We start from the raw sequence: 27361 nt of genomic DNA on the forward strand, positions 1-27361 counted from the left end.
GTTTCCTCCCGGTACTCCGGTTTCCACCCACACTTCAAAGACATGCAGGTAGGTTAATGGACTTCTGTCCAAAATTGGCCCTATATGAATGGGGACCTTGGATTGTGGGCTCCTTGAAGGTAGGGGCCGATGTGAGTGTGCAATGTACAGGGATAGGGACAATTGTAGACACTCAGGTTGAACTGGATGGACTGGTGTCTGACAGTTACATAGTAAGGTCGAATAGACTGGTTATGTAGTGTTGATGTGTGAATCACAATAATGGCTGGACAGGGCTACAAATCATTTGTGAGGTAAAAATTGTAGGTGTGCATTTAAACGTTATATTTAACCGTTTGCATGAAGCTCCTCTAAGTAAAGTTACTAATTTCAACAATATTTAAAACTTACAACCCATCAAATACACAGTTCCTTTCTTCATTGCATAAGCAGTACACTTATACTACATACTACTGCTTAGCTGGGAAGTGTGGTTCACTCACCTCCTACTGTTCCACCGGTCACTCCAGGCGATGTGAAACTGGCCATGCCATGGGAATTAGCTAGACGGCCAACTGGGCCAGTCACATGTACAGGCATGGAGCTGAAGAGAGACTGCAGAACTGAATTGCTGGCCATTGAAGTTAGGCCACCCTGCAGTGTAAGCTGGGAGCCAGTTGTCAGGTTGCTCAAGAGATGGTGGTGTGTTTGGAGGGGTGTCGAGACAGGCCCCTTCCCATTCAGTAGGACCCCTGTTCCCTGTGACATGAATAAGTTGCTGCCTGCTCGTCCCTCCCCATCCCTTTCCCGAGTGCGAGGTGCTTTGGAGCGATCAACTCTTGAGCTTGGACCCCTCTCCTCTCTCTTTCCACCATCAGATGCCAACTTTTTACTCAGGAACAAGTTTGCCTCTGGCATTCTGCCCACGTCTGCTCGGGTGTGTTCGCCAAGACTGCTAGCTGACCCTGGGCTCATACCCCCAGAACCTCGACGAGCCCCATCACCAGATGAATAATGGTTACTGCAGCGTGGGGATGATGCGGGGCTGTCAGGGGTGCGGCTGGGAGCTGCATCAGAGATCGGGGAGAAGGTGGATTTCCATTTGCCTACACTCTCGCAAGAGGATTTTCTGCTGGGGTACGGTAGACCTAAAGTGGTGGAGGGGAAAGCAAGGGTCAATAATGGGGGAAAATGGGTTTGGTAAAAGTCAGGAGGAAAAAAAAAAAAGAGCCAATGAAGAAAATGGCAGGAAATTATTTTCAGACCTACCTCTTTCTCCTTCACTCCTGTGTGGGGAATCTTTGCTCTCAAAACATAAACCAGAGCTCTTCCTTTCTGCTCTATTAGGAGAAAATAAAAAAGTCAAGAGGACCATCATAAAATAAACACAAAATTATATATTTTTTTAATGATACTTCAATTAACCAAAAGGTAGCAATAAAGAGACCCTGCCTCCACTAGTATCTGAGGTACTCCGTGTGTTCAGGAAATGGATCCTCCTTGTAGAGTATTGCCTGATCACTAAAAACTTTCACTTTTTTTTTGCAGAGTACCATCATTTTAGTAAAGTCTCACATGTACATTTCATGATATTTGCACATTCCAGCATAAACAGTGGCAGACGGGGTGTTTTACAGTTCTGTACATTTTCAACCCTGTGAAATCTAACTTTATATTTATTTTAAAAAAGGGTGATGTGCAACCTCTTTATTCACAAAAATAAAAAGCTCCTTTTCTGTATGAAGGTGTCAACAATGTGTTGCATATTGAAAATTAAAACAAGTCTCCAGTTTGTGTGTGTGGTTGCTCAGGACACTGTAAAATGGGTCCTTGAGAGCACAGAAATGAAACAATTCATTACAGAGCCTAAAATAGTAATAATGTTTAGAAATTTGAAAAAAAAAAAAAATACAGAAAGCCGAAGCTTACAGGTTGGGGGAGGTGTGCAGCTGCTCAAACAATACAGCCTTTTTGCAGACGATGGGAGACCTCAAAGCACAGCTGGTAATACCGTCAAGGATATAAAAAAAAAAGATAAAACTACCCAGATACTAACTGTACACTTGTGTGTCTGGTGTTGTAGAAATATACCAGCTCTACTTGCAGCAATGGACACATTTAAACCAGTTTTTAGTGTGGCGTATTCAGAGAAGCACTGCCCAAATAACAGCAGTTATAGCTCGGTAAACTATATCAAGTGGAAAAACAAACCAAAACACACACAATGTGCACTTAAGGGGTTGATGCTGCTATTCTGTGAAAATAGCTGCTCCGTCAACTGTGCAAGATGAACACAATTATACACCGATCAGTTAAAATGTTATGACCACTGACAGGTTAAAAAAATAACATTATCTTGTTACAATCAATGGCATCTGAAAGTCAGTGGGAAGTAAAGTAACGTCTAGCCCCCAAGGTTTGTGTGTTGAAGGCAAAAAATAAATAAAATGGGCGTCATAGTTTGTTGTGTATGGGGCTGCATAGCTACAGACCAGTCAGGGTGCCATCAGTGACGTTGCATCCATAAGAGCGGACGGGTGCCACTCCCTCTAGCACCAATAGATATATTCATGCATTGCATGACTATGGCTGCCGCCCCCTATTCACATGCGCCCGGCCCCTTTTTGGGTGCTGAGCTCCTGAATTACAGCGGTGGAGGGGGGAGGGTGTTTTTGAAACACCAGATTAGAGCCTTAGGACCCTTTTACACTACTGATCTGACAGGCAGATCTGAACGTTTTTTCAGGCGGACCTGAACGGATGCTCCATAGAGGTCTATGGAGCGTCGGATATCAGCGCTGACATCCGACCCGCTCCGAAAAAGTGTGACGAAGGAAAAAGGCATTTTTTCATCCGTCATCGGATCACCGGACATCGGACACTGCGGTCAGTCATCACCAGATCTCCCATGGGGAGAGCGGCGCTGTGACAGGTCCATCCCTGCGCAGTGTGCAGAGACAGACCTGTCATTTTCCTGCTCAGCGGAGATCGCTCCGGCAATCCCCGTTGAGCAAGCGGATATCCAGGGGGCGGATCAGCACTGATCCGCCCCGTGTGAAAGGACCCATAGGCTCTAATAGGCGTCAAAAAGGTTAACCTGCGAGCGCCATGCTGGGCGCTTGCAGGTCACTCAGCTGTGTTAGGAAAGCAAATGAATATTCACTTTTCGAAAACTAAAGAGCCTCTCCCCACCACTGATGGCTCAAAACTAATTTGCCATGGTCAAACCGACATCTTCCTGCCTGTTTTATGGGAAAAAATCTCCAACTCATGGACAGCCATATGAAAATCTAAAGTATAACTAAGGGCAAACTTTTTTTCTTAATTTTGAATAGCGTAAGGGTAGATTACTTTCACATTGGAGGATTTACCCTCTATTACCGTTCCGGTGTCAACCCAAAATTTGGGTATTCGTTACTTTCGATAACAGTAAACAAGACAAAATAGAGGGCATGAATCTCCCTAACCGGGACAAAGATGGCAATAAAAATTGAGGTGTGTTCTAATCCCTCTCCTCTAAAAAAAATCTCCAGGACAGATCAAAAGCCCCCCAGAAGATGCCCAGTTCATGAATTTGCCGTTCACAACTCAATTTTTAAGTGATGTTCCTTACCTTGTACTGTGGACCTCCTCATCAGATTCCATCTCATCTTCTGTTGTGAGAGGTGAGTAATGAACCCCATTAGTTGGCAGTAAGGGTTTCTCTTTTTTTAAAACTGGTGGCAATTCATGATCATGGTATGGGGCAGGGGAACTTTTCAGCGAGTTTTCTGGAGATGAAATAGCAGTGATCTCCAAAGGTTGATTAATGTTATTTACCTAGAAAATAAGCAATATTCAATAACAGATTAACTAAGCATTAAAAATGATAAATTATTGCCCATACACAAAAAATGCTAATTATGTTCATTTGTGTTTAATGTTAATCTGTTTTAGCTTTTTTCTGCTAAAATCACCCTATTCTGAAAAACTTGACTTTTTTGTACTCACTGTACATTTTATTGGAGTCCACTGAGGGACACCGGAAGTAGAGTACTGTTGGGTTATACTGCCACCTACAGGTGGATTGGACACTTGCAAACAAAAAATAAATATTGTCGGCCAGTCCAGGATAATCCTGCCTACTCCCAAGCATGCCTGTTTTGAACATAGTACAAAGAACATGATCATTAAACAAAAAAGAATGGGACCTGTGACCCACAATGGACTCTAAGAAAAGGATTGGACGGTGAGTACAATAAAGGCCTATTTTCATTCTCGTTCATTGAGGAACAGTCAGTCAAAGTCTTGTACTGATGGGACATCCAAAAACACTTAATCTAAGGTGGCATAATGCAAACAAGCCCACAAAAAAAGAAATGGGAACTGCCAGCAGCTCAAAGAGCCACCTGAAGGACCTTGAGCCTGAAGCTGGCATCAGATTACCTGGTAAAACTTAGAGAACATGTGAATCTGAGAAACAGATTTTTGGTTGAAGAGCCCAAGAAGTATTTATAGATTAAGTGGGGTGAGCCTCAACGGGAGTGACGTTTGATCCTTAAGACCATAAGCTTGAATGATGGTCTGTCTGAGCTACTTAGAAAGAGCGGAAAGAAAAGCTGGGGACTATCATGAATGACAGAGTCAGTCTTTATGTAAGGCAGTTTCTGAGAGATAAAACCAACAGCCCAAGCTACATCCAAGCAACGAAATCAGATCTTTCAGATTAACTGGAGTCAGACAGAAGAGCAGAACAATTTTCAAGTTGAAGGGAAAGGTTAAAACTTTAGGAAGGAAGGAAGTTCTGGGGTTCAACACTAACTAGTTCTTATGCAAGAACAGAAACAGTTCTTTACAACAGAAAGCCGCCAATACAGATGCTCACAAGCAGAGGTGATGGCAACACAAATCTGCGTCATATTTTCACACAGATCTGGAAATGAGTAAACTATAAGCCCCATCTGCCACTGCAACAGGGACTTCTAGTTCACATTTTAACAAGATATGGACAATCTGGAAGAGCCCAGAACATCTGCCATAAGTCTTACCAGGTCAGAGTACCACATCTCCCTGGACAAGACTGGACCTATGAGGATAAGAAAGCCCATCATCTCAATCCTGTGAAGTCAAAGCAGAAGTGTCAGGGGATGAAAGGTGTAGATCAGGAAGCAACCACAGGCTCCACTGCTAGAGTATTCCTATACCTAGTGACAGACCTATCCAGTTTGTAGTTAAGCATTTAAGCCAGGAGATATGAATCCAGAGCCACCCACCCGTGACACAGGTCCTGGAACACTTTTGGGTATGGGGAGAACAACCCCTGGTGCTGCTGCTTGAGGTCGTCTACATCCTGGGTATGGACAGTTGGCAGGCAGATGGTCACTAACAAGGCTGCAACATAATGCCCATGACAGGATTGACATCTCTTGCTGCAGCAAGACTTCTGTTTCCTACCTGTTAGTTGAAGTATGCTGATATTTTGGCATTGTCTGACTGAAACCAAATCAGAAAACCTTTCCTGTTGTGGGGTCCATCATTAAAAAGGGACAACTAAACTGCTTGACGTTCCTCAATGCTGACCGAGAGGGGAGATTTTGCCAATCTCCAAATGCCCTGCACAAATAAGGTGTCCAGGACTACCTCAGCCTGACATTGTAAGGCTTTTCCAGAAGACTGGAAGACAAGACTTTGCCGACTCCTGAGCAGGATTCCTGAGTTACCATGCCAGAGACCACCTGGTCTTCTGGGCAAGATGAAGGAGTTTTCCCAGACTTTGCCCCAAAGGCTTCTTCTGCCGAGGAAAACAAGTACACTATGCACTGGTGGCAACTTTAGCTAGAGTAGCTCTAATGTGGCATTTTCCCTGTCAGGTCACATGGAGCAGACGTTCTTTGCATGTGGGCTCTGCAGCCCAGCACTTTAACCAAAGAGTCCTCATGTTTACTGACAGACTCATACAAGGCAGGTGACCAACAATCCATCTATGCTGTAACTCAAGGCTGCAGGCATGAGTTCCAAATGCTCTAAAAACAAAGGATCAACTGCTATATTGATCATATCCCATGACAGCCTTAGGTCAGTCAGTCGGGGTCTGACAGATTAAGGGTCACTGCACTATCAAATACAGGTTTTAATATAGAAACTACAAGGGAGAACACTGGCTAGAAAGGGCTTCTACAAGTTTATCAGTGGAGTTCCTAAAGAGAGGTCCATGCCTCCACATGGCTAGTAGACCTTTTGTTAAGATGGGATACTGCAGGATTCACAAGGGGGCAGCCCACTTTGTACCTCCCAAGGGTCTGCCAGCCCTGTACTGATTTGAGACAGGATTTGTTACAAACAGCTTGTCGGGATGGTTCCAGCCCCCACCCATAGAAGACTGTAAACAGTAGGTGCACCAGAAGAACTACAGTGGTCTTCAACCCTAAGGGAAACCAGAGAGACAGTACTGATAATGGTCACCGGCTGCTCATCATGTTTTAAAGGGGTATGCACCACTTCAATAAGAGCTGAATCTGTATCTTACAATTTGGAAGTGAAGGTAGTTGACTGCAATTCCTCAAATGCAAGTTCATTAAAAAAAATAAATAAAAAAAAATGGAGATTCCACATCAAAGTCTCAGCAGCTGAAGGCTCAAAGGACACATGCAGCACTGACAGATTCTGCAGGGGCATGCTTATCACCTTTGCAGTCACAGTCCACAATTAATAATGCCAATTAGCTCAAAGACCTACATGAATGCAACAAAATCATCCTTGGATGGAGCAGAGAAGGTTGCCACAACTGATACTAGAGAAAACTCAAGACGATAGCATAGAATCTAGTAGAGTATAATTCAAGGCTTTTTGGCCAGGACCTCAGAGACACAATGAAAGCAGTACTGAAAATGTTAGTAGAGTGTGGGCTAGAGGCACTCAATACAGTAGGACTGGCTCCCATTTCTACCATGGGATAATAAACCACAATGCAACTTGGCTCTGGGTACAAGGCGAGCCTCATAACCACAAACCCCAACCGCTGGGCGAAGGGGTAGGATCAGGCAGCCAAGGATGACCTCAGTGTTGGCAAGCGGTAAAAGCTGATCGAGAGTTCTATGTGGCTTTTGCTAGCCGAAGCAAGAGCTTAAGGTGCTTCAACGATGAATGCTGGAAAGGCTACAGAGCACATGCACGCCACCCAACATCATTCAATTCCTCAGTGTTAACACCTTCCACATAGCGTCTGGTGGTCAGCCCAAACAGGTTACACACAAACCGGGAAAATGTTCAGTGGCTAACTTTTACCAGTGCATGAAGGCCCAGAAAGCACCACATGCCGGAACCCAGTGCTCAAAGGTCACATTCCAGGTTGGCCCTGCAATGTCTAAACCAAAAGGGGACACTATAAATTCAAGCTTAGGACAGGCTGATCTTGATAGTCGCTCACAGAGACCAGCCCAGCAGCGGTGTGATGCTTTTCTCATCAGTGTGTACAAATTTCCAGTAGGCAGCAGTGACACTACAAGACTTCCTGTGTCCTTCGATGGACATTAAAAACAAACAAAAAAACAAAACAAAAAACAGCATTATATATGCTTTATTCTACAGTGCATTAAAAGGCGGCTATATATATATATATATATATATATATATATATATATATATATATATATATATATATATATATATATATATATATATATATATATATATATATATATATATATATATATATATACACACACATCAATACTCATTTTAGACATTTTAAAGCGGTTCTGCACCTTAAAAAAAAAAATATTAAATATATATTAAAAGCCAGCAGCTACAAATATTGCAGCTGCTGACTTAATAAATTGACACATACCTGTCCCAAGGTCCAGCGATGTCGGCGGCAGATGATGAGCGATCGCTCGTCTCTCTGCTGCCCCTGCTGCCATCCTCTGTCAGGGAACCGGGAAGTGAAGAGTTGCGGTTCCCTACTGCGCATGCGTGAGTCGCGCTGCGCGTCTCTGCTGGTCCCCGCTGTGTCCTGGAAACTGTGCGTTTCCCAGAACACAATGCGGTGGTCTGTCCCGAAGGTGGGTGCAGATACCTAGATTATCCAGGTAACTGCACCCCCCCTCCCCCCTGAAAGGTGCCAATTGTGGCACCGGAGGGGGGGGGGGGAGGGATCAGATGAGCGGAACTTCCACTTTAGGGTGGAGAACCGCTTTAAGATGAGAACAAGGAGACTTATGGGCAGAATCAACTCTGCATAACAATGTCTCTCTGCCTAACTCTCAGGGGCCCTTCGTTATGTTTTTATCATAACATGCCAGAGTATCTATGTATATATAGCCATCTTTTAGTGTATTGTACAATAAAGCATATCGTTTTCATAATAAATATTGTGTCCTGATGCATTAAAGTTCCATGGGAGAAAATGTCTTTGTTTACCGTTCTATTGGGGACGTAGCAGCCTTTGTTTGCTCTAGGCAGGCTCATCTGCCCCTTTTCCTTTATGTATTGGAGGTTTACTCTTACTTGCTGTCCAGTAAAACCAATGTCAAGGGGACAGTAAAGCCCCATACACACTATCAGTTTTTCTGCTGAGTTTTTCCTTCAGATTTACCAAAACCATATAATATGAGGTCAAACCTTAGGAGTTTCAATTTGTATGCAATCACGCATGCCCTTCCACTACATGGGTTTTGGTAAATCTGAAAGAAAAACTCAGCAGAAAAACTGATAGTGTGTATGGGGCTTTAGTGAAAGAAAATCTAAACAGAGCACCATATAAAAACTCAGATGTTCTAATCCGTCCCCACTTAATACAGAGCAAATCATTTTTACATGATAGACAGACATACAAGGCATTTATCTTGTGTGATATTTTAATACATACTCTGCAATCATGAGGAAAAAATGCATTTATATATAGAATTATGCTACACAACAAACCTGTGAACTAAAGAAAGTCTTTAAAGGCAAAGTTCACTTTCCTGAAAAAAATAATAATATTATAAATGCCCATATTATTGCAGGAAAAAGTGCATTTATTATTTTTTTCAGAGGAGCATCAGTAGATCACGGGTAAAAGTGAAAAAATTTGTTGCGCTAAAAAGCAAAATCAATCTATATAAAACAAAAATAGCTGCTAACACAAATATTGCTGGAAACAATATCACGGGTGCAGTGTCAGGCTCTTGCAGACACCTCCAGCTTTGCCTGTTCCTCTGTACAGACCGTCTGTTTGACAGCTGGAGGAAGTGTGAATGGGCAACAAGGGTGCTCATCCATGTCCTCACAGCTGATTGAGAACTATGTGCAGTCTGCAGTGGTGGGAGAGACTTGCCGTTTTCTCATTCATAGATTGCTGTGGACGAATGACGTGGCTGTGAGTGGAGCTCTGCAGATTTTGAAATGCGACAGAAGGTGCAGGGACAGCATCTCCTACCTGTCACAGGGGTAGGAGATTAAGGGGGGGGGGGGGGGGGCACAGTGGTCAGGAGCTGGAGAATGTTATATATTATGCCCTAAATTTGGGTATACTGTGTAACATACTCTAGAGAGTGAACTTAGCCTTTAAAAAAAAGGAACCAAAAAAGTGTATTGCCAATATCAAATACTATTTAACGGTAATTATTTACCATTGAGTTGATACTCATTGGAGATCCTGAAGTATAGCCACTCAGTCCAAAAGATGATGGATGGTATCTACGTTTGGGAGAAACTACCAGGCTGTAGTTCCCTGCAGAGGACCTTTTGCGCCGGCTCCCTTTCCTCCTGCCATCCTGACCCGGGCCACTCTCCATGCGAATAGTCGCCGTCAATGGACTATGTTTATTTGATGGTGACCTCCCTGAGGAGCTTCCACCACTAGTTATAGTGAAAATGATTCGCCTCTTCGCCTCTACTTCTGCATCGCTGGCATAAAAGTCTCCATCACCAGAGGTCTTACTTGGATCTGGAAACCCGTGGGGACTATCAGACATGGGATAGTGAGCAGGTGAGCGCTGAGAGGACTGCTGGTGATGTGAAGGGGTGGAACTTCTAGATCCCCCAGAGTTTGAAAGAGTGCCTGAATTAGAAGAATCATCCATGCAGTCAGTCTCTGATCCATGGCTGTTCAAAACTGGTCCATTAAGAGAGCTTGACCAGGTTGGGTAAAAGAAACCTAAAAAGTCAAATGAGAAAACGGTTTAATTTGGGGGGGAAAAAGCAAAAAATAAATATAAAGAAAAAAACAAAAACACAAAACTATAAGCTACAATTGCTTTTTAGTTTAAAATCAAAGAATGGTTTCTGAAAGTGTCATGGACTAAAGCCACAGATGGAGTGAAATTTGCCAAGTTTAGCCAGAACAGCCTGGTTTTCAATCCGTATGTGGCCACTGCCGATCGACATCTGTCGAAACAAAGTTTTTGGAAATCCGATCAGCGGCTGCAGTCTAATGGCTGCACTGGAAGCAAAGAGCCCCTGCTGTCAAAATATGTCTCAGCAGGGAGGATTCCTCCATTTCCCCCCCGAAATGCGTGGATGGAGGAATCTGTTCATGAAAAAAAAGAAAAAATCCAAAGGATACACATCCATGGCCAACCTAAAGGAATAGGACTTCATGGAGAATTAAATAAGTTTAACCAGTTCAACGCTAGAGAAAATGTTTTAAATTTCTGCACACATGTAAAAGTTTAAATTTTTCACCCACGCTGTGAAAGTGATTGGAGGCTACACAGCTGCTGCATTACTTTCACGTCAAAAGCCAACATACAGCAGCCTTTCTCAAATAGTTCCTCCAGAGGTTAAGAGTTTCTTGAGCAAATTCAGTAATTACTCACACCAGTGACCTTAATTTGTGACACTGGGGTGTCGCATGCGATGGCAGTAAAGCGGCACTATACTTAGCGGCACTAGCGGGGCAGTTTTAACCCCCCTTGGCAGCCAAAAAAGGGTTAAAACCGCCTGCAAAGTGCCGCTACAGCGGCGCTTTGCAGGCGGGTGTGCAGGGCTGCCCCATTGTTTTAAATGGGAAGGGGCGCTTAAGGAGCAGTAAATACACCGCTCCTACAGCGCTCCAAAGATGCGGCTTGCAGGACTTTTTTGACCGCCCTGCAAGCGCACCGCTCCTGGAGACACAGCAGCGGCTGTTTCAGGGCGCTTTGCAGGCGCTATTTTTAGCACTTTAGCACCTGCAAAGCGCCTCAGTGTGAAAGCAGCCTAACATTGCCTACTAATTGAATTTTTAACGTTAGCAAAAAATTATTATTATTATTTTTTTTTTTAAACAAAACCATTATGCTCACATAGAAGCTTTTTACAGCTGAATTCCAGGTAGAAGAGATAAAAAAAAATACATACATTTTGCTAATACTAAAATACATGTCAATTGTCAAAATTGCATCCCTATCTTTTTAGTTATGCAGCATGCGCGACTGTACAGATAGCATTCAACCCCTACTAATTGCACTTACACGCTGGCCACTAATAAAAAGCAAGACAACTTTGAGAAAGCACAGAAGGACACCAACATTTCAGGTGGATGGAGCGGAGTGACCTCCTCATGCACTGCAAAACACCATCTTGGATTTTAGCGGAAATGTATTACAAGCGGCCTATTGCTGACGTCTTGCTTTTTATCGGCCACTTCGTAAGCACAATATTTTTTAAGTAAACAAGCTTTTAATGTTTTACACTACAAAATCCTCTGATTTCATGATTTTACGGGGATTTGAGTATTCCTTAAGCTGAATAGGAACCAATATATGCAGATGGTTATTTGTCCAGGAGGAGCTTTGAGCAAAACGGACACATTTAAGCGCATTAGACCTCTAATTTGCATAAATAGCGAGTTCCATCTCTTGAGGTTTGATTACATATTGAATGGCACAGTGGTGCTAGCGGAGCACTAGTTCTGGATACATTTCTCATAGTGAAGATTAACTGGAACACTGATACATTGGCTATTAAATGTGGACTGCTTTTAAGTAGCCACAAAGGACAAAGGAGGTTTTCCCATCTGATTTATTATACTAAATGTGATTGGCAATAACGCATGCTATATATGTTAACCCATGTTAATATTTAGGCATAAATGTGGCGATAACTAGAGCCTTTCACTATTTCTCCTTTTAATTTTTTAGCATTGTGATATTAGTTATGATTTTAGTGTGAAACTCTGGTTTTGTGGTATTTATTTATATATATATATATATATATATATATATATATATATATATATATATATATATACACACACATACATATATATACACACATACATATACACACACATATACATACATACATACACATATACACACACATATATATATATATATATATATATATATATATACACGTCACAATTAGTAAGTCATAAATGGCTGTAAAAAGGGTTTAAACTTTAACATTTTATATTATGAACAAGGGTGAAACTTACCTGAGGTAGCCAGTGGCTTTGAGACAGCACCGTAATTGAAGCCGTTAGAAGTAGCACCATATTGATTCTCCATGCTAGAGCTATCTCTGCTATTGCAACCTGGACTGGGACTGTTTCTCTAAAAACAAGGAACAGGAATCATACAAGAGGCTCAAAGGACAAATGTTTAATACATTAAACCACATGCATTTGCTAGTGGGCTTGTTTAAAAAAAAAAAATACATTATTCAAGACTGGCTTCATCAAAGAAAACGTAAAATGGTTTGGTTTAGTAGATATTTTTCGCCATCTGATCATAACTATTAGAAATAAAAAAAGGGAAGCCACTTTATTAGATCCTGACCCAGGCAAGAGGATTCCCAGGTATCATAGGGCTTTGGGACCCTGGAGTCCCAAGTTGATAGCACAAGCTAGGACACTATGGCTGGCTTTTGCACCAGAGTTATCGGAGGAGTTGCTTGATACTTACCACGCACCACTGTTATCTCCTCGACAGACAGAATGATTCAGTAATTGTTCTTTCATCAGATATTCTATACTCTTGTAGGTCTATTTTGTATGCATAAGATTTTCTGCAACTTGTCATAAGTGTCAAAGGGCTGAGGGAAATCTTACATGTGGCATGGGAGTGTTCCAAGAGAAGGTCTTTGTGTTCTATGGTGACAGAGTTTATAGCTGATAAATTTGGTCTCCCTAATATATGCTCCCCTTTGCAGTGTCTTTTGGGAATTATTGAAGAGGAGGAGATGGAAGTGGCTACAAAACTGTTCCTTAGACTCCTTTTCTTCTGTGTCCGTAAGATCATAGCAAGAAGGTGGTGGATTTATACTGAGAACCTGATGCTGGAGATATGGAAGAAATTAGTTAATGCTCACATTCTGCTCTATCAAAAGACATATGAGGCCCAAGAATTTTAGGAAGGTGTGGTTTCACTGGGTGGACTCTAATGATAACCTGGGGGGAGAGGCAGATAATTTCAATTCATAAGGTTCTTCCTGGGGGTATAACATGTTGCTGGGATTGGGGGCTTGGGTTTTGTACGTTTGTCCAAAGATTGTGTTTTGTTTACTTTTACATGCAGATGAGGCCTGAAGGTAACTCTTCTAGTGTCTCAGCCATACTAGGTGAGTTCAGAGATTAGGTCATGCCTGGGGCCACACCATGGCTCTGGACAGCAATCTCTATCCAACCCACACACAGTACACGAAGGTCTAGAAAACAGCACAATGGAGAGCCCAGTGCTCAAAGGTCATATTCCAAGCAATTCCAGGGTTCAGCTTTGGTCTCCAAAGATAAGGCGCTAATGAACTGGATGGCTGCTGTAGAGACTCAAGCAGCAGTGTAGTAAGGAAACTTGATTGACATCAAAAGGAAAATAAAATACCAGCTGTACAAAAATCTTCATTAAAATCAAGGGAAAAAATCCACAAAGAAAGAAGGCTAGCAAAATCAGACAGGCAGATCTGAAAAAGTTGTCCAATCTCCTAGGACAAATACCTGAGGTATGCTGGGTAGGAAGGGGGGGGGGGGGTTATACAGGTTTTTCTGTTTGCCAGTGTCCTAAACTTCTGTAGGCAGAATTACAGCCAGATTGTGAATTCCTGTGTCGCTCAATAGAGAAACCACATTGGGCTTTTAGTAAAGGGTACCAATTTAACCATTTGGCAGCAAAGTGACTTTTTCCAAATTAAAGGAAATATTTACATATTTGAAACTGGGGATTATCTTTACTCTACAGATCAAAGTAAATGAACTGAAAATTATAAACAGAGTAAAACAGCCAGCAAATCTCATTGCACGATTACCAACATACCTTTTCTACTCGGCTTGGCAGGACAACACTAGCCAGAGGGATACTGACTGGCAATTTGTTTGGTTGGACTGTGCTCAGCGGGATACTTATAGGCAAACTGGTGATCGTTTCAGGATTAGAAGGGCTACGGTCTCTTGAGAGCTGAAAGAAAAGCATCCAGAAGGCACAAGTTAGACTATAAAAAAAAAAAATAATTAAAAAAAGTTAAAGAAAATTTGAAAATGAAACACTACCTTATTTTTGAATTGATCAATCCTAAAGCCTTGTACACACGATCGGAGAATCCGTCGGAATGTGTCCTATCGGACCGCGTTGTCGGATAATCCGACTGTGTGGTATGCATCGGAATGTTTCCGTCGGACCCAAATTTCCAACTTGTTGGAAATATTTCCCGACCAACTGGTTCGATCAGACATACTCCGATCATGTGTAGAGAATTATGATCGGACCAAGTGCCACGCATGCTCAGATCAAATTCCTACATCAAAGCTATTGGCTACTAGCCTGAACGTAGTCCCATCATAACGAAATGACATTCTGAAATATCGGATTTTTCAACAACTTAGTCCGACCGTGTGTATGCAACAGTTTCGGGCAAAATCCGACGGATTTGGTTGTCGAAATCTCCGACCGTGTGTACAGGGGCTAAAGCATAGTGCTTTTGCACATACTTTATTGCCATACAAACATTTGGCTTACTTTAGGAGCTCCTAAATTCTGGGTGCACTAAGATGATGCATCATTCAACTTTCATATGTTAAAAAAAAACCTCCTATTCATTACTCCTTGTAACTGACAGATTGATATCTGTGAATATTAACCTCTAAGACAAAACAAAGATAAAAATTGCTGCTCTTAAAGAGTTCCACCCACCTCTTTAAAAATTTTAAGTCAGCAGCCACACCATACTGTAGCTGCTGACATTTAACATTGGGACACTTCCCTGTCCTGGAGTCAAGAAATGGTGGGATGCTGCCACTGCTATTGCTGGTAAGGGAACCAAGCCGCCAGTGTAGACTTTCGGCTTCATGGCTGGGTCCCTACTGTGCATGTGCAAAGCATGCTGCGCTCTAACTGGCCTGGTCATTTTATCAAAACAGATCTAGACTGAACAAAAATATAGATCTATGGACGGGCGCATATAAAAATGGACATACAGCACTGTGCAAAAGTTTTAGACGGGTGTGAAGAAATTCTGTATAATAAGAATGCATTTCAAATTTTTTTTATTTATTCTTTATCAATTTACAAAATGCAAAGTGAATGAACAGAAAGAAAACAAATATAAAATCAATATTTGGCGTGACTACCTTTTGGCTTCAAACCTGCATCAATTCTTGCACTTTATACACTTGCACAAAGTCAGGGATTTTGCAGGATTGAAGCTGGTGCGAATGATCAATTTCATATGTAGGTTGAAACAGTCATTAACGGAAACAGAAACAGCTGTGTAAGAGACCTAAAAGTGAGGAACAGCTAAACTCTGCTAATAAAAGGTGAGGGTTGTGTTAGACCGTGTCACACACCATGGCACGACTGAGTTACACTGCATCAGCAAGGTCTCTCCCAGCCAGAGATTCCAAAAGCAGACTGGGGTTTCAAGATGTGCTGTTCAAGTTCTTTTGAAGAAACACAAAGAAACAGGCAACACTGAGGACACTAGATGGCCAAGGAAACCATGCATGAGAAGAAATATTATGCTTACTTCCCTTTGACATAGGAAGAAGTCCAGCAGTGCCATCAGCACAGAAATGGCAGAAACCAGTGGGACCCAGGTACACCCATCTACAGTCTGGAGATGGCCAGAAGTGCTTTGCATGGAAGAATTGTGACCAAAAAGCCATACCTCCGACGTGGAAACAAGGCTAAAGTGATTCTAAAGATAGGTGGCTTTATCTTATGCATTCTATGCAGTAAGATAAAAAACCTTCAGTGTGCAAAAGCCCCACCTCAGCTCCCCCCAATGCTTACCTGAGCATCATCCGTCACTGAATGGACAGAGCTACAGCTCAGCTCGGGTGGCCCCATAGCAAGCTCCTTGCTGTGTGCCCATTTGACAGAAGGGAGGGGAAAAGGAGTGCCGGCCAGAGACCCGAGGAGAGGAGGATCTGGGCAAAAATGTATATCCAAACACACGCCTCCCTAATAGTATGGCATGATGGCTAAGTATCTGCCTGTATTTCTCAGCATTGAGGACACCATTGATCATGACCAAATCTCCAACTCCATTTGTAGAAATGTAGCCCCCAAACTTGCAAGGAACCCCCACCACTATGCTTTACTGTTGCCCACAGACACTCATTGTTCCTTTCTGCAGTCCTTTGGGGAAAAACTGGCTCCTGCTACAGACAGATATTTATTTCTGATTTTGACTCCTCAGTCCAGAGCACCTGCTGCCATTTTCCTGCACCCGTTTTCTATGTTTTTGTGCATAGTTGAGTTGCTTAAGTGATACTAAAGTCTTGTTTTGTTTTTTTTCTTCTTTAAAAACAACAAATATGTCATACATACCTGCTCTGTACAAAACCACTACACAGCGCAGGTATGTATGACATTGTTATTTTTAAAGAAAAAAAGACTTGGTATCACTTAAGCAACTAAAGCTCAAATTAAAGCCATATCTCACTGCACCTTCAGTATCACCTACAGCTCTACCTCCTCCTTTGCTTTTTCTGAAGGGATCACCCAAGGCTCTGTCCTCGGATTCTTTCCATTTGCTTTCTATACCACCATCCTGGGTCAGTTGATAGTATTGGAAACTGATGTCGTCACCCAAATCTCTCTACTGCTCTGCTCACCCCCAGTGTACTCGTACATCACCAATTTACCATCAAATCGTTATGGATGTCACATTACTTCTGCAAAATTAATCTTTCTAAAAAAAGAGCTCTCTCTCCTCCCCCAACGTCTCAATTGAAACCAATGGAAAAACTATCAGTTCCTCCAGTTATGCCAGGGTGCTAGGTTTAAACTTGGGTTCTGACTCTTCCTTTTGCCCCACATCCAATTACTGTCCAAACTTGCTGGTTTAACCTAATCCATAACATCTCCAAAATATGTTCCTTCTAAGTCAAGGACACAAAAAAAATAATAATTCACTCCCTTATTATCTTGACTACTTTAACACTCTGCCTTTTTTAGCCTACCTTCACATATGCTATCCCCCTTCCATCGTGAATGCTGCTACCAGACTCATCAACCTTAACCATTCAGTGACTGTCAACCATCTATGCCAATCACTCCACTGGCTTCTGCTTGCCCAGTGAATAGTTCTAAAAACTATACAAAACTATCCAAGAATGTCTCAAGCTATATTACCAACCTCATCTCAAAAGTTTCCCCAAACTGACCACTTCTAAACTTTAGCTCCCTCATCACTAGGCTGGAAAAGGACCTGGGGGTCCTAGTAGATGATAGGCTCAGCAGTGTCATGCAATGCCAAGTTGCTGCTAACAAAGCAAACAGAATATTGGCATGCATTAAAAAGGGGATTAATTCCAGAGATAAAACGATAATTCTCCCGCTCTACAAGACTCTGGTCCGGCTGCACCTAGAGTATTCTGTCCAGTTCTGGGCACCAGTCCTCAGGAAGGATGTACTGGAAACTGAGCGAGGACAAAGGGCAACAAAGCCAATAAAGGGTATGGAGAATATTAGTTATGAGGAAAGGTTGCGAGCACTGAACTTTATTCTCTCTGGAGAAGAGACACTTGAGAAGGGATACGATTTCAATTTACAAATACCGTACTGGTGACTCCATAATAGGGATAAGACTTTTTCGCAGAAGGGAGTTTAACAAGACTTGTGGCCACTCATTAAAATTCGAAGAGAAAAAAAACAAAGAAAAGAGGTTTAACCTTAAACTACGTAGAGGGTTCTTTACTGTAAGAGCAGCAAGGATGTGGAATTCCCTTCCACAGGCGGTGGTCTCAGCGGGGACCATTGATAGTTTCAAGAAACTATTAGATAAGCATCCGAACCACAACATATGGGGATATACCAGGTAATACTGACATATCACACACAAAGGTTGGACTTGAGTGTTTCAACCTTGCCTACTATGCAACTACGCAACTTCCTCTCAAGCTCGCCTACCAGGACTCCTCCAAAGCTGGACCCCATTTTTCGAACTGTAATGGCCCTTCAAACCCTCTTGAATTGTATTATAACTATACTGTTTCCCTTTATATTCAAAAAATCTGGGGCTATATAAATCCTGTTTAATACACTAATCATAAAAAAGTAGCAGAGAAACCCTGACCGCATGTGTACACAGGAGTATGACTAAGATAAATGCTTATTAGAGGAATGTTGAGACTCAAAGGATAAATAAGTTTGCCGAAGGCGTTACAAAAAAAAAAAAAAGAAAGAAAGAAAAAAACCTCAATATACAGAATCCAGAGGAAAAAAACACAAAAAAACTATAATGCATTGTTCAATTTTGTCCAGCAGGACAAAAAAAAAAAAAAAACAAAAAAAAAAAAAGGCAAGCAGATTGTGGTTTAGATACTGCACAAGGAAATTAAGGTGCATACAAGCCATATTTGGATTCTTAATAGAGAGTAAACTAAAAGTTATTGCCATGAAATCACCCACCTTGTCAGCTCCCCTCTCAACGGTTGCTTGGCCTCCATCAGTAGGATGTGATTCTCGAGGACTTAACTCGATACCATTCAAATTACCAGGACTTGATAACATAAAGCTGCTCTCCTTAACCATCTCACACCTAAAACAAAAGACAATCTACAATTAATCTCACTGGTAATCTTTTAATGACTCTTCCATGGCAGCAATAGACTAATACATGGTTTTTGAAGGGGGGGTGTAACAATTCCATCTTTGCGTACGTACAGGACACAAGCAAATTATTCAAACAACCTGGGTTATAGGCTGATACCTTCAAGTGACTGGACACTAGTAGGCTTTATAGGACATGCCCCCTGGGTGCCTCACCTATAACCCTACCCAATTCAGTGAGTTCTCAGTTGTGTAGCAAGTAATGCAGAGTAATGAGAGTATGGAAGGGAGGGTACCCAGTGTCTTGCACTGTATGGAAAGTTAAAGCGGAGTTCCACCCAAAAGTGGAACTTCCGCTTTAAGCACTTTCGCGCCTTTCAACATGCCACAATTAGCATGGAATTTTTTTTTGGGGGGGGGGGGGGGGGGCTGGCAGTGTGTACCTTTTTAGTGGGACTTCCTGTCCCACTTCCTCCTTTCTTCTTGGCCGCCTAGGCGACTCTTCTCGCCCTAGGCAGCCCCTCCCTGCCAGTGATCTTCGGGGACACGTCACAGATCCCAGAAGATTGCCTGGCCAATAGAGTACAATGCAACATGCGTATGCGCAGTGCACACCGGGCCATGGAGCCGTAAGCTGTCACAGCTGGGTGCCCACAATTGCTATGATGGTGCCGCGGAGAGGAGGGGGAGAGAAGTGAGGCTCTGGGACAGGCAAGTGTCTATTAAGTCAGCAGCCACACTTTGTATAGCTGCTGACTGCATTCTAATTTTAAAATGCCTCATTGATCCTGGGACATCTATCGGCAATGAATTAGAAGTGTGGGCAACAACTAAGCAAACAGAACTGCGCCAAGAAAGAACAAGGATAAACATAGTTGACTTCAGTGTGCTGCTGCAAGAACCTTGTGGCCAAAAGCTACATTCAAAAGAGGCTTGGCCTTCCACCTTGCAAAAAATGTATTAAGGTATGAACAAAGAACTGGGTGGCAGTCTTACGAAGCTAGAATAAAGCGACCTAGTGCATGTAAACCCAGGAAATGCCCAACCATATGGAATGAGTGTGTAAAAGTGCAGGAGGAGATTTGTCATTAAGCTCTGGCAAATTAGTGTTCTTATCCATCGAGTGGTGGTAGACTTCGAAGAATGGAGGTCCAGTACTTTCAAATTAATCTGATGCCACTAAGCTCAAAAATTTTAATGGGACATGTCAACTCTTGTGGGCAATAGGTCCCCTAGACATTCAGGAAGTTGTCAATTTTGCCCTTGAGGCCAGCATCTGGCCCCATCTTCCCAGCTATGTGAAGAGACGACTGCCAATTTCAGGGCTGTATTGGAGATCCACCATGTCGGGATGAGCTTTCTTGTTATAGATATGTTGGATTGAAGAGGTCTGGAGTGTAACTGGGAACTGCCTCTAAAGGAGGCCACCATCAAGCCCAGATGACTCATGCAGAAGCAAACTGAGGGGTGTCGTTTTTAACATAAAAGGTCCTCCGGAGGACCTTGGAGAAGCATTTTTCACCTAATGATTTAAGTTTCTGAACGGAGCTGTGAACAAGATTAGACCGTTGCTTGAAAAATTTGTTGTACTCACCGTAAAATCCTTTTCTCTAATTCACAGACCAACACAGCTCCTCTCTTAGCCATTGGGTTGTTTGCCCTATTACTAGGAGATAATGGATATTAGTTGTAATACAACACTCAGAACTCCAAGTTCCACCCAGGGGGTGGTCCCTTGGGCAACAAGCCTCCACCCTGCCATGCAGCCAACAGTACATCAACAAGCAGTATAACGTAAAGATAAAATGGAGGGGCAGGTGCTGTGTCAGTAGGTGAATTACAGAGAAAAGGATTTTACGGATGCCAGGGGTCACTGAAAAAAAAAAAAAATAGACAGCCAAAGCTTAAAATTTGCCCCCTAATGGTGCTTATCGCCAATTTCTGGTCTACTCCTTGCTAAAGAAACAGCAGGATCCTGAATATAGAAAGGCAGCACTCCACACATATGGAGATGTAAGCCTTCCAGGTACAATGGTATATCTTCCGAGACGATTCCCATGCTCTCAACATAGTTGGGATCAGAGTCCGACAGACCCCAGTTCCTCAACACCTGGCTCTCAATAGCCATGCCATTAAAGCCAGCGATGGTAAAGCAGGATGGAGAATAAAACCTCGAGACAGAAGGTCCTCTTGCAATTGCAGTCGCCAGGGAGCGTCTGCCACCAGACACACCAGGTCTGCGTACCAAGGACGCGGAGGCCAATCTGGGGCAACCAGTATTACTGGGAAACCCTCGGTTTCCACTCTGCGAAGCAGGTGTGGTAACAGTTTTAGTGGAGGAAAGGCGTAGATCAGCTGGTACTGATCCCATGGAGCCACCAGTGTGTGCCAACGGATCTCTTGTCCTGGACATGAATCTTGGCATCTTCCGATTGAGACGGGAGGCCAGAAGATCCAAGTCTGGTGTGCCCCACTTCAGGCACAGTAACCTGAATATCTCCGGATTCAACGCCCATTCTCCTGGGTCCAGCATCTGGCGACTCAGATAGTCCACCTGCCAGTTCTCCACTCCCGGGATGTAAATGGCCGACAGGGTCCGGTACGTGTCGCTCTGCCCACCAAAGTATGAGAGCGACCTCCCGTCGTCGGCTGAGCTTCTTGTTCCTCCTTGGTGATTGACGTATGCCACAGCCGTGGTGTTGTCTGACTGGATCCTGATCGGACGGCCCTGAATTCTCATCGACCATGTGGAGAGGCACACTCAACTCGAGCAGATTCATCTGCAATTTGGATTTTTCTGTCGACCAGAGGCCCTGACCCGACTGGACTCCCATCGCTCCACCCCGGCCAGATAGGCTGGCGTCCGTTGCATCACTGCCCACTTCAGAGGCAGGAACGATTTCCCGGACTGAATCACCAGGGACCTCAGCCACCAGATCAGCGAGTCCCTGACTGACTGGTTCACCTGGATTTGACGATCCAGGGAAAACAGATTTGTCCCATTTTGTCAAAATCTCCTTCTGCAGGACTCTGGTGTGGAACTGGGCATAAGGTACTGCTCCAAAGGAGGCTACCATGAGCCCCAGGATTCACATGCAGAAGTGCAGCGACGACCACTTGCAGTTCATCAGCAGTTTTACCGCGGATCTGAGAGTCTGCAGTTTGTTTGAAGAGAGAAAAACTCTTGCTTCCATGTAGTCCAGCAGCAAGCCTAGGTACTCCAGATGCTGGGTTGGTGCAATCACCAACTTCTTTAGGTTCAACAGCCACCCAAATCCTTGCAGGGTCTCCATGGCGATCGCCACATCCTCCTGAGGCTGAAGATGCCCTCAGGAGGATATCATCTAGGTAATCCCACGATCGCGAACCCACGTTGCCGCAGCAACGCCAAAACTGGAGCCAATACCTTGGAAAAGACTCAGGGGGGCCGATGCCAGACCAAAAGGGAGAGCCACAAATTGGTAGTGGGCTTCCCCAAACTGCAAACCACAGAAATATTTGATGCCCTGGAAGCGTTCCGATTCTGGAACCAGTACAACCACCCCACGATTCAGCAAGTCCCTTACTGCCCCCAAGAGGACCTCCTGGCGAGCCGGGATATGGGTATGCTGGAGGGGGAAGAATCTGTTTGGTGGCCAAGAGAGAAACTATCTTGTAGCCCGTGGAAATCAGATCTCAGACCCATTGGTTGGATAACCGAGAGGACCACTGGGCTGCAAACTCCCGAAGGCGACCCCCCCCCCACCCGAGACATGGGTGGGGGCAAACCTTCATGCGGTAGCACTTTTATTCGCAGGCTTGCGGTTCCCTGGGATGTTTTTGACCACCCGTGGTCGTCCTGTCGACGTTTTGTCAAAGCTCCAGGCGGATGAAAAAGGCGTTTGTGAGGGAAAAAAAAAAAAAAAAAAAAAGAAGAAGAGGACCCTTGCCTTCGGAGTGGCTTCTTAGCCTTCCTGGCCTATGGGAGTAGGGTCCTCTTACCACCGGTTGCATTTTTAATAATGTCATCCAAGGAGGCTCCAAAGAGCTGGTCGCCAAGGAAGTGGCGATCCGTCAGGGCTTTTTTTGGATGCCTGGTCAGCATTTTAGCCAAATTAGGCGCCTCAGCACCACAGCTGACACTGAAGCCCTGGATAACAGAGGGAGAGTATCCAGGGCCACGTCACAGACGTACTTAAGGCCTTGCACTAGTTGGTCTGCTAGTTCCACGAAGACAGGAGAATCCTGTTGCTCTCCCAGTTCGTGGTGCAAAAGTTTTTCCCACTCAGTGTCTGCGACACAAGTGCGGATGCCAGTACTGGTCGCACGGCTGACCCCACAACCGTAAACATGGAACTAGCCACGGCTTCGACCTTCCTGTCCGTGGGATCCTTGAATGCAGGAGTCCCCTCAATCGGGATCGTGGTTACTTTATTTAACCTGGATACTGAGGGGTCCACAACCGGAGGAGCCAACCATTTTTTGAGAAGGCTCTCCTCAAAAGGCTAACGCACCGCCATGTATTTGGAGACCGAAAAGGTCCATTGCGGGCGACCCCATTCCTTGTAAATGAATTTGTCAAAATAAGTCAGATACGGAACACCATAGGTGAATGTGCTGGCTTGCGGGACCCAAAAGAGACGGGTACATCAGCAGAGGGATCCGCTGGCTCCTGAATCTTCAGGGTATCACGCACAGCTGTGATAAGTGCTTCAAGCAGCGCTTTGCCGTGCACGGACCCGGACGGGGACTCATCCTCACTGTCCGAACGGTCCTGGTCAGCGTTGTTTGACAAGACAGCAGGGGTCACCAGCCCCAGGAGGACCCGAGTCTGCATCAGAGCTCTGCCTAGAGGACGGGGGGCAGGGGGCACTTTAGTGCACCTTTCTTCCCATGCACCACCACCATCTTAGCAACGAACAAATTGAGGACCGCCGTCAGGGTGTCCATGGGCACTGCGCAGTCTGCAGGTGACCCAGTTGCAATTGTCTGGATTTCAGGGGAAGAAACACCAGTTTCTGAAGCCATGCTGACCCTACCCTGTCTGCCACCCGAAGGGGACTTAGGACAGTGACAGTTCGACCCTCCTAGCTGCCGCTGGCTAAGGGGCTCTTTCCCGCTGGACTCACCACCCTGAGGAGTTCCGCGCTAATAAGCAGTGCCTGTAGTCCCTGTGGGCCCCCAGGTGCAGAGGAAACAAAAGCTGTCTCGGTGGCAGCCGCTGCAAATAGCGCCAAAATGCTCTGAAGTGTGCTCAGGCTTCAATAAAATGGCCGCCCAGCGTCCAGTACAAAGACATAAAACACAAGGAAAATGTCTGTGAGCACATGCTGCTGCTAGAGAACACTGAAAAAAACAAACATTCACGTTTTTAGAAAATGTCCGCCAGTGTCCTGTTTGGGAGATCACTAGGAAAATGGCTGCTCAAGCCCAGGAAAGCATGCTGCCCTTGCCCACACCTAAAATGGCCGCCAATGCAGCTCCATGAGGTACAGGGAGAAAACAATGGCAGTGAACACAGCCCCCCAATCCAGGTGAGAGGCCCCAGAGAGCCCCTATATAGGCCCACACACACCGCTCAGCTGCCACATGCAGCATCTCCCCAGAGGGGGGGGGGGATGGGGACAAGGGAGAGAAGAGAGGTAGGTGAGGGACCCCCGAATCGACCTCCCAGGGAATGCCCAGCTGCTCAGCCCCGCCGAGGCAGGGAGAGCTGTATTTACCAGTCCTGAAGAGCTGGGAGACATTCCATCACAGACCCACCCACTGATCAGTACAGGGTGGCTGCTGGCCCAGCATACTGTGACGCAGACATCAGTAGCCCGGTCATATGCATTTCCCCCGGAGCATAAAAGCTCACCGACCACCTCTGGAGCTGAGGTTTCCTCGTGGCCTGCAGAGCGCGTAGCTGCAGCCTGCACACGCTCGATGGCCGGACTGGGGAGACTACAAGGATAAGGGTATCCAGCCTGTCACCCAGCCGGCTGTTGATAGTAGATCACAGGATCATTCATCTTGCGCAAAAATTCACGCTTCTGCATAAAAAAGGCACGGACCGATGGGCCCGCAGGGTTCCTAGGTCCTTCACTAGGCAAAATAAAACTGATGGCTGCATGGCAGGGTGGAGGGTTGTTGCCCAAGGGACCGACCCCTGGGCGGAACCAAGTTCTGAGTGTTGTATTACAACTAATGCCTAGTATCTCCTAGTAATAGGGCAAACAACCCAATGGCTAAGAGAGGAGCGGTCGGTGAATATAAGAGTTGATTATCCAGCTAAATGTTTGAAAGAACTAAACTGTCTTTTAAATAGTGTCGTCCACGTAACCTGTGACATGAGATACGCTGGGTCTTCAAAAGAGCCAGTAGTAGTGCAAAAAACTAACGGTGCAGAGGAGAGCTCGATTGGTAGCGCTAAAAGCAGACAGTATTGATCTCCCACAGCAAAACACAAAGTATTGATGTGAGGAGTGCGAGAAGACTGGGAGGTGTAGATCGGCCTCTTGTAGGTTTACTGATGGCAGATAGTCTCCTTGTTGGAGAGAAGCAACAGATCTTGTTGACTCCATCAGAAAGTATAGTACAAGAAGAAAATCGGTTTAGAGACTAAGTCCAGTAAAAGGCAGATTTCCCCATTTTATTTTGGGACTGTTAATAGGTTTGAAGAGAAACAGTGAAACTGTTCTGTTGAAAGAGTTTGTACAATTCCTTGTGCCTGAGGATGGTGCAAGACAGTCAGTAAATCTGCTTTCTTACAGATTGAACACAGAGGTCCTTGATGCCTCAGATCCAAGCTTACAGAAACACAGATGTTTCCCTTTTCAGGGGAGTGGGGGTGCCCCCTCATTGTGAGGAGGGCCTCTGAGCAGGCTTAGTGGATTTGAAGTCCATGGCTTGTGGTAAAAGTAAATGTAGGCCTTGGTTTTGAGGATGATGCGTGGGGAGAGGGACAGGGTCCCTTTTGCTCAGCAAAAGTATTAACTGTAGGAGTAGGAAACTTAGGCTTTTTCTTGGGGGATAGGAGTACCTTTCCCCCACTGTCTCTTAATTATTCAAGCGATTCTCAAAAAATAGTGGAAAGAAATAGTCTACACACCTCTGCAAAAATGCCAAAAGTCAAAAAAAATTAAATAAAAATTAGGTCAAGATAAAGCCCTTCTGAATCATGTTCAAACTGACGTTAAATATTAAGTTAATACATACTTGCCATCAGTGAAAATTACTGATTAAGTCCATATAAAAAGTTTAGCTGTTCTAGTAGGATTTTTCTGACATTTACAGTTGCACAACTGATTTAAAAAATAAATAAAACTGTGGGGGGGCTGCCAAAAGATCTACAGCACTACAACATTAAAAGATGCAGTAGTGCCTGTGTACCATATGTGACAACAATCTCCTGTATTCTTCATATGTCTGGACTGTGGGGCAGGGTGACAGAACAGAAGCCTTTCTTATCAAGAAAAACATCAAAGCTTGGTACAGTTTGCAAAAGCAAAAACCTACATCAAGATTTAACCTTTTGGCAAATTTCAAAAATCATGTTTGGCACAAAAAAAAAAAAAAAAAAAAAGACAAAAGACAAAAATCAGAGACTTCTGAACAGTTTCAAATAGTCAATTTCGGCACAAAACCTTCAGGCCTCTGCTAAAAAGCTGAGCACAATGACCCAAAGCATACCGCCAAATCAGCAAAAGAATGGCTTCACAAGAAGATAAAAGTATTGGAATGGCCCAAGCCAAAGCCTATAACTAAATCTAAAAATCTGTGGGTTCACCTGAAGAGGGCTGTGCACAGGAAGCAAGGAACAGGGAGCAACACTTCCAAAGGCAACATGCAATGCTGGTAGACTTCTACACTAAAATGACTGAATGCCATCATAAAATCAAAAAGTGGTTCAATAAAGTATTAGTTTAAGGGTGTGCATATTTGTACAACTGCATTTTACGTTTTTTTCTCCCTTTAAAGATTTGTTTTTATAGGTCATATTCAAGGTGAAAACTAAAAAAATAAAAATCAATAGCAATTATCTTGGTCGGAACCCTGGCATTTTTACAGGGGTGTGTAGACTCTTTCCACTGTAGGCAGTCACTGCAAAAAACATGTGTAGAAGACATTTACAAGTGGGTCCAGGGCTTAAAAAAAAAAAAAAAAAAAAAAAAACAACAACAAAATCCTTAAAAGAGGGAACAGCCTCAATAGGAAATGTAAAGTGTTTATTTAGCACCGAGAGGGCAGTATCCACCACCAGAACAGCCCATTTCTTCTTAAAAATACTTTTCCACATGATAGTCCTCATGAGGTGCACCAGTGTGCGTATAGGAAAAGTCTTTAGACTTTGCAATTGTTTCAATGCCCATAGGGGCTCGGTTAAGCTGTGCAGAGTCACTTGCTGTTAGGCAAAGGCTAGTGTGCAATAGGTCTGTTATTGTGTACACAGTATAGGGCATTAAGCAGTTGCTTGTAATTCAAAAAATGTA

General features: G+C 44.0%; 1 protein-coding gene across 3 annotated transcripts in view; it reads right to left on the reverse strand.

The window, feature by feature from the left end:
* DOT1L (DOT1 like histone lysine methyltransferase) overlaps nucleotides 1–27361 on the reverse strand; it is a 228667-nt gene that overhangs the window by 12733 nt on the left and 188573 nt on the right. For 2 of the 3 annotated variants that reach the window (XM_077475975.1, XM_077475974.1), the window contains 7 exons: nucleotides 18768–18897; nucleotides 14172–14312; nucleotides 12359–12476; nucleotides 9570–10096; nucleotides 3593–3798; nucleotides 1249–1319; nucleotides 483–1127 (listed from right to left, as the gene is read on the reverse strand). In XM_077475975.1, coding sequence (XP_077332101.1) covers nucleotides 483–1127; nucleotides 1249–1319; nucleotides 3593–3798; nucleotides 9570–10096; nucleotides 12359–12476; nucleotides 14172–14312; nucleotides 18768–18897 — 1838 coding nt within the window. The remainder of the gene's footprint in view (nucleotides 1–482; nucleotides 1128–1248; nucleotides 1320–3592; nucleotides 3799–9569; nucleotides 10097–12358; nucleotides 12477–14171; nucleotides 14313–18767; nucleotides 18898–27361) is intronic. The other variant, XM_077475976.1, reaches the window with a different exon arrangement.

The sequence above is a fragment of the Lithobates pipiens genome, unplaced genomic scaffold (assembly GCF_037356315.1).
Source record: "Lithobates pipiens isolate NorthernLeopardFrog02 unplaced genomic scaffold, aLitPip1_a1.2 Scaffold_13, whole genome shotgun sequence".
Taxonomy (NCBI): domain Eukaryota; kingdom Metazoa; phylum Chordata; class Amphibia; order Anura; family Ranidae; genus Lithobates; species Lithobates pipiens.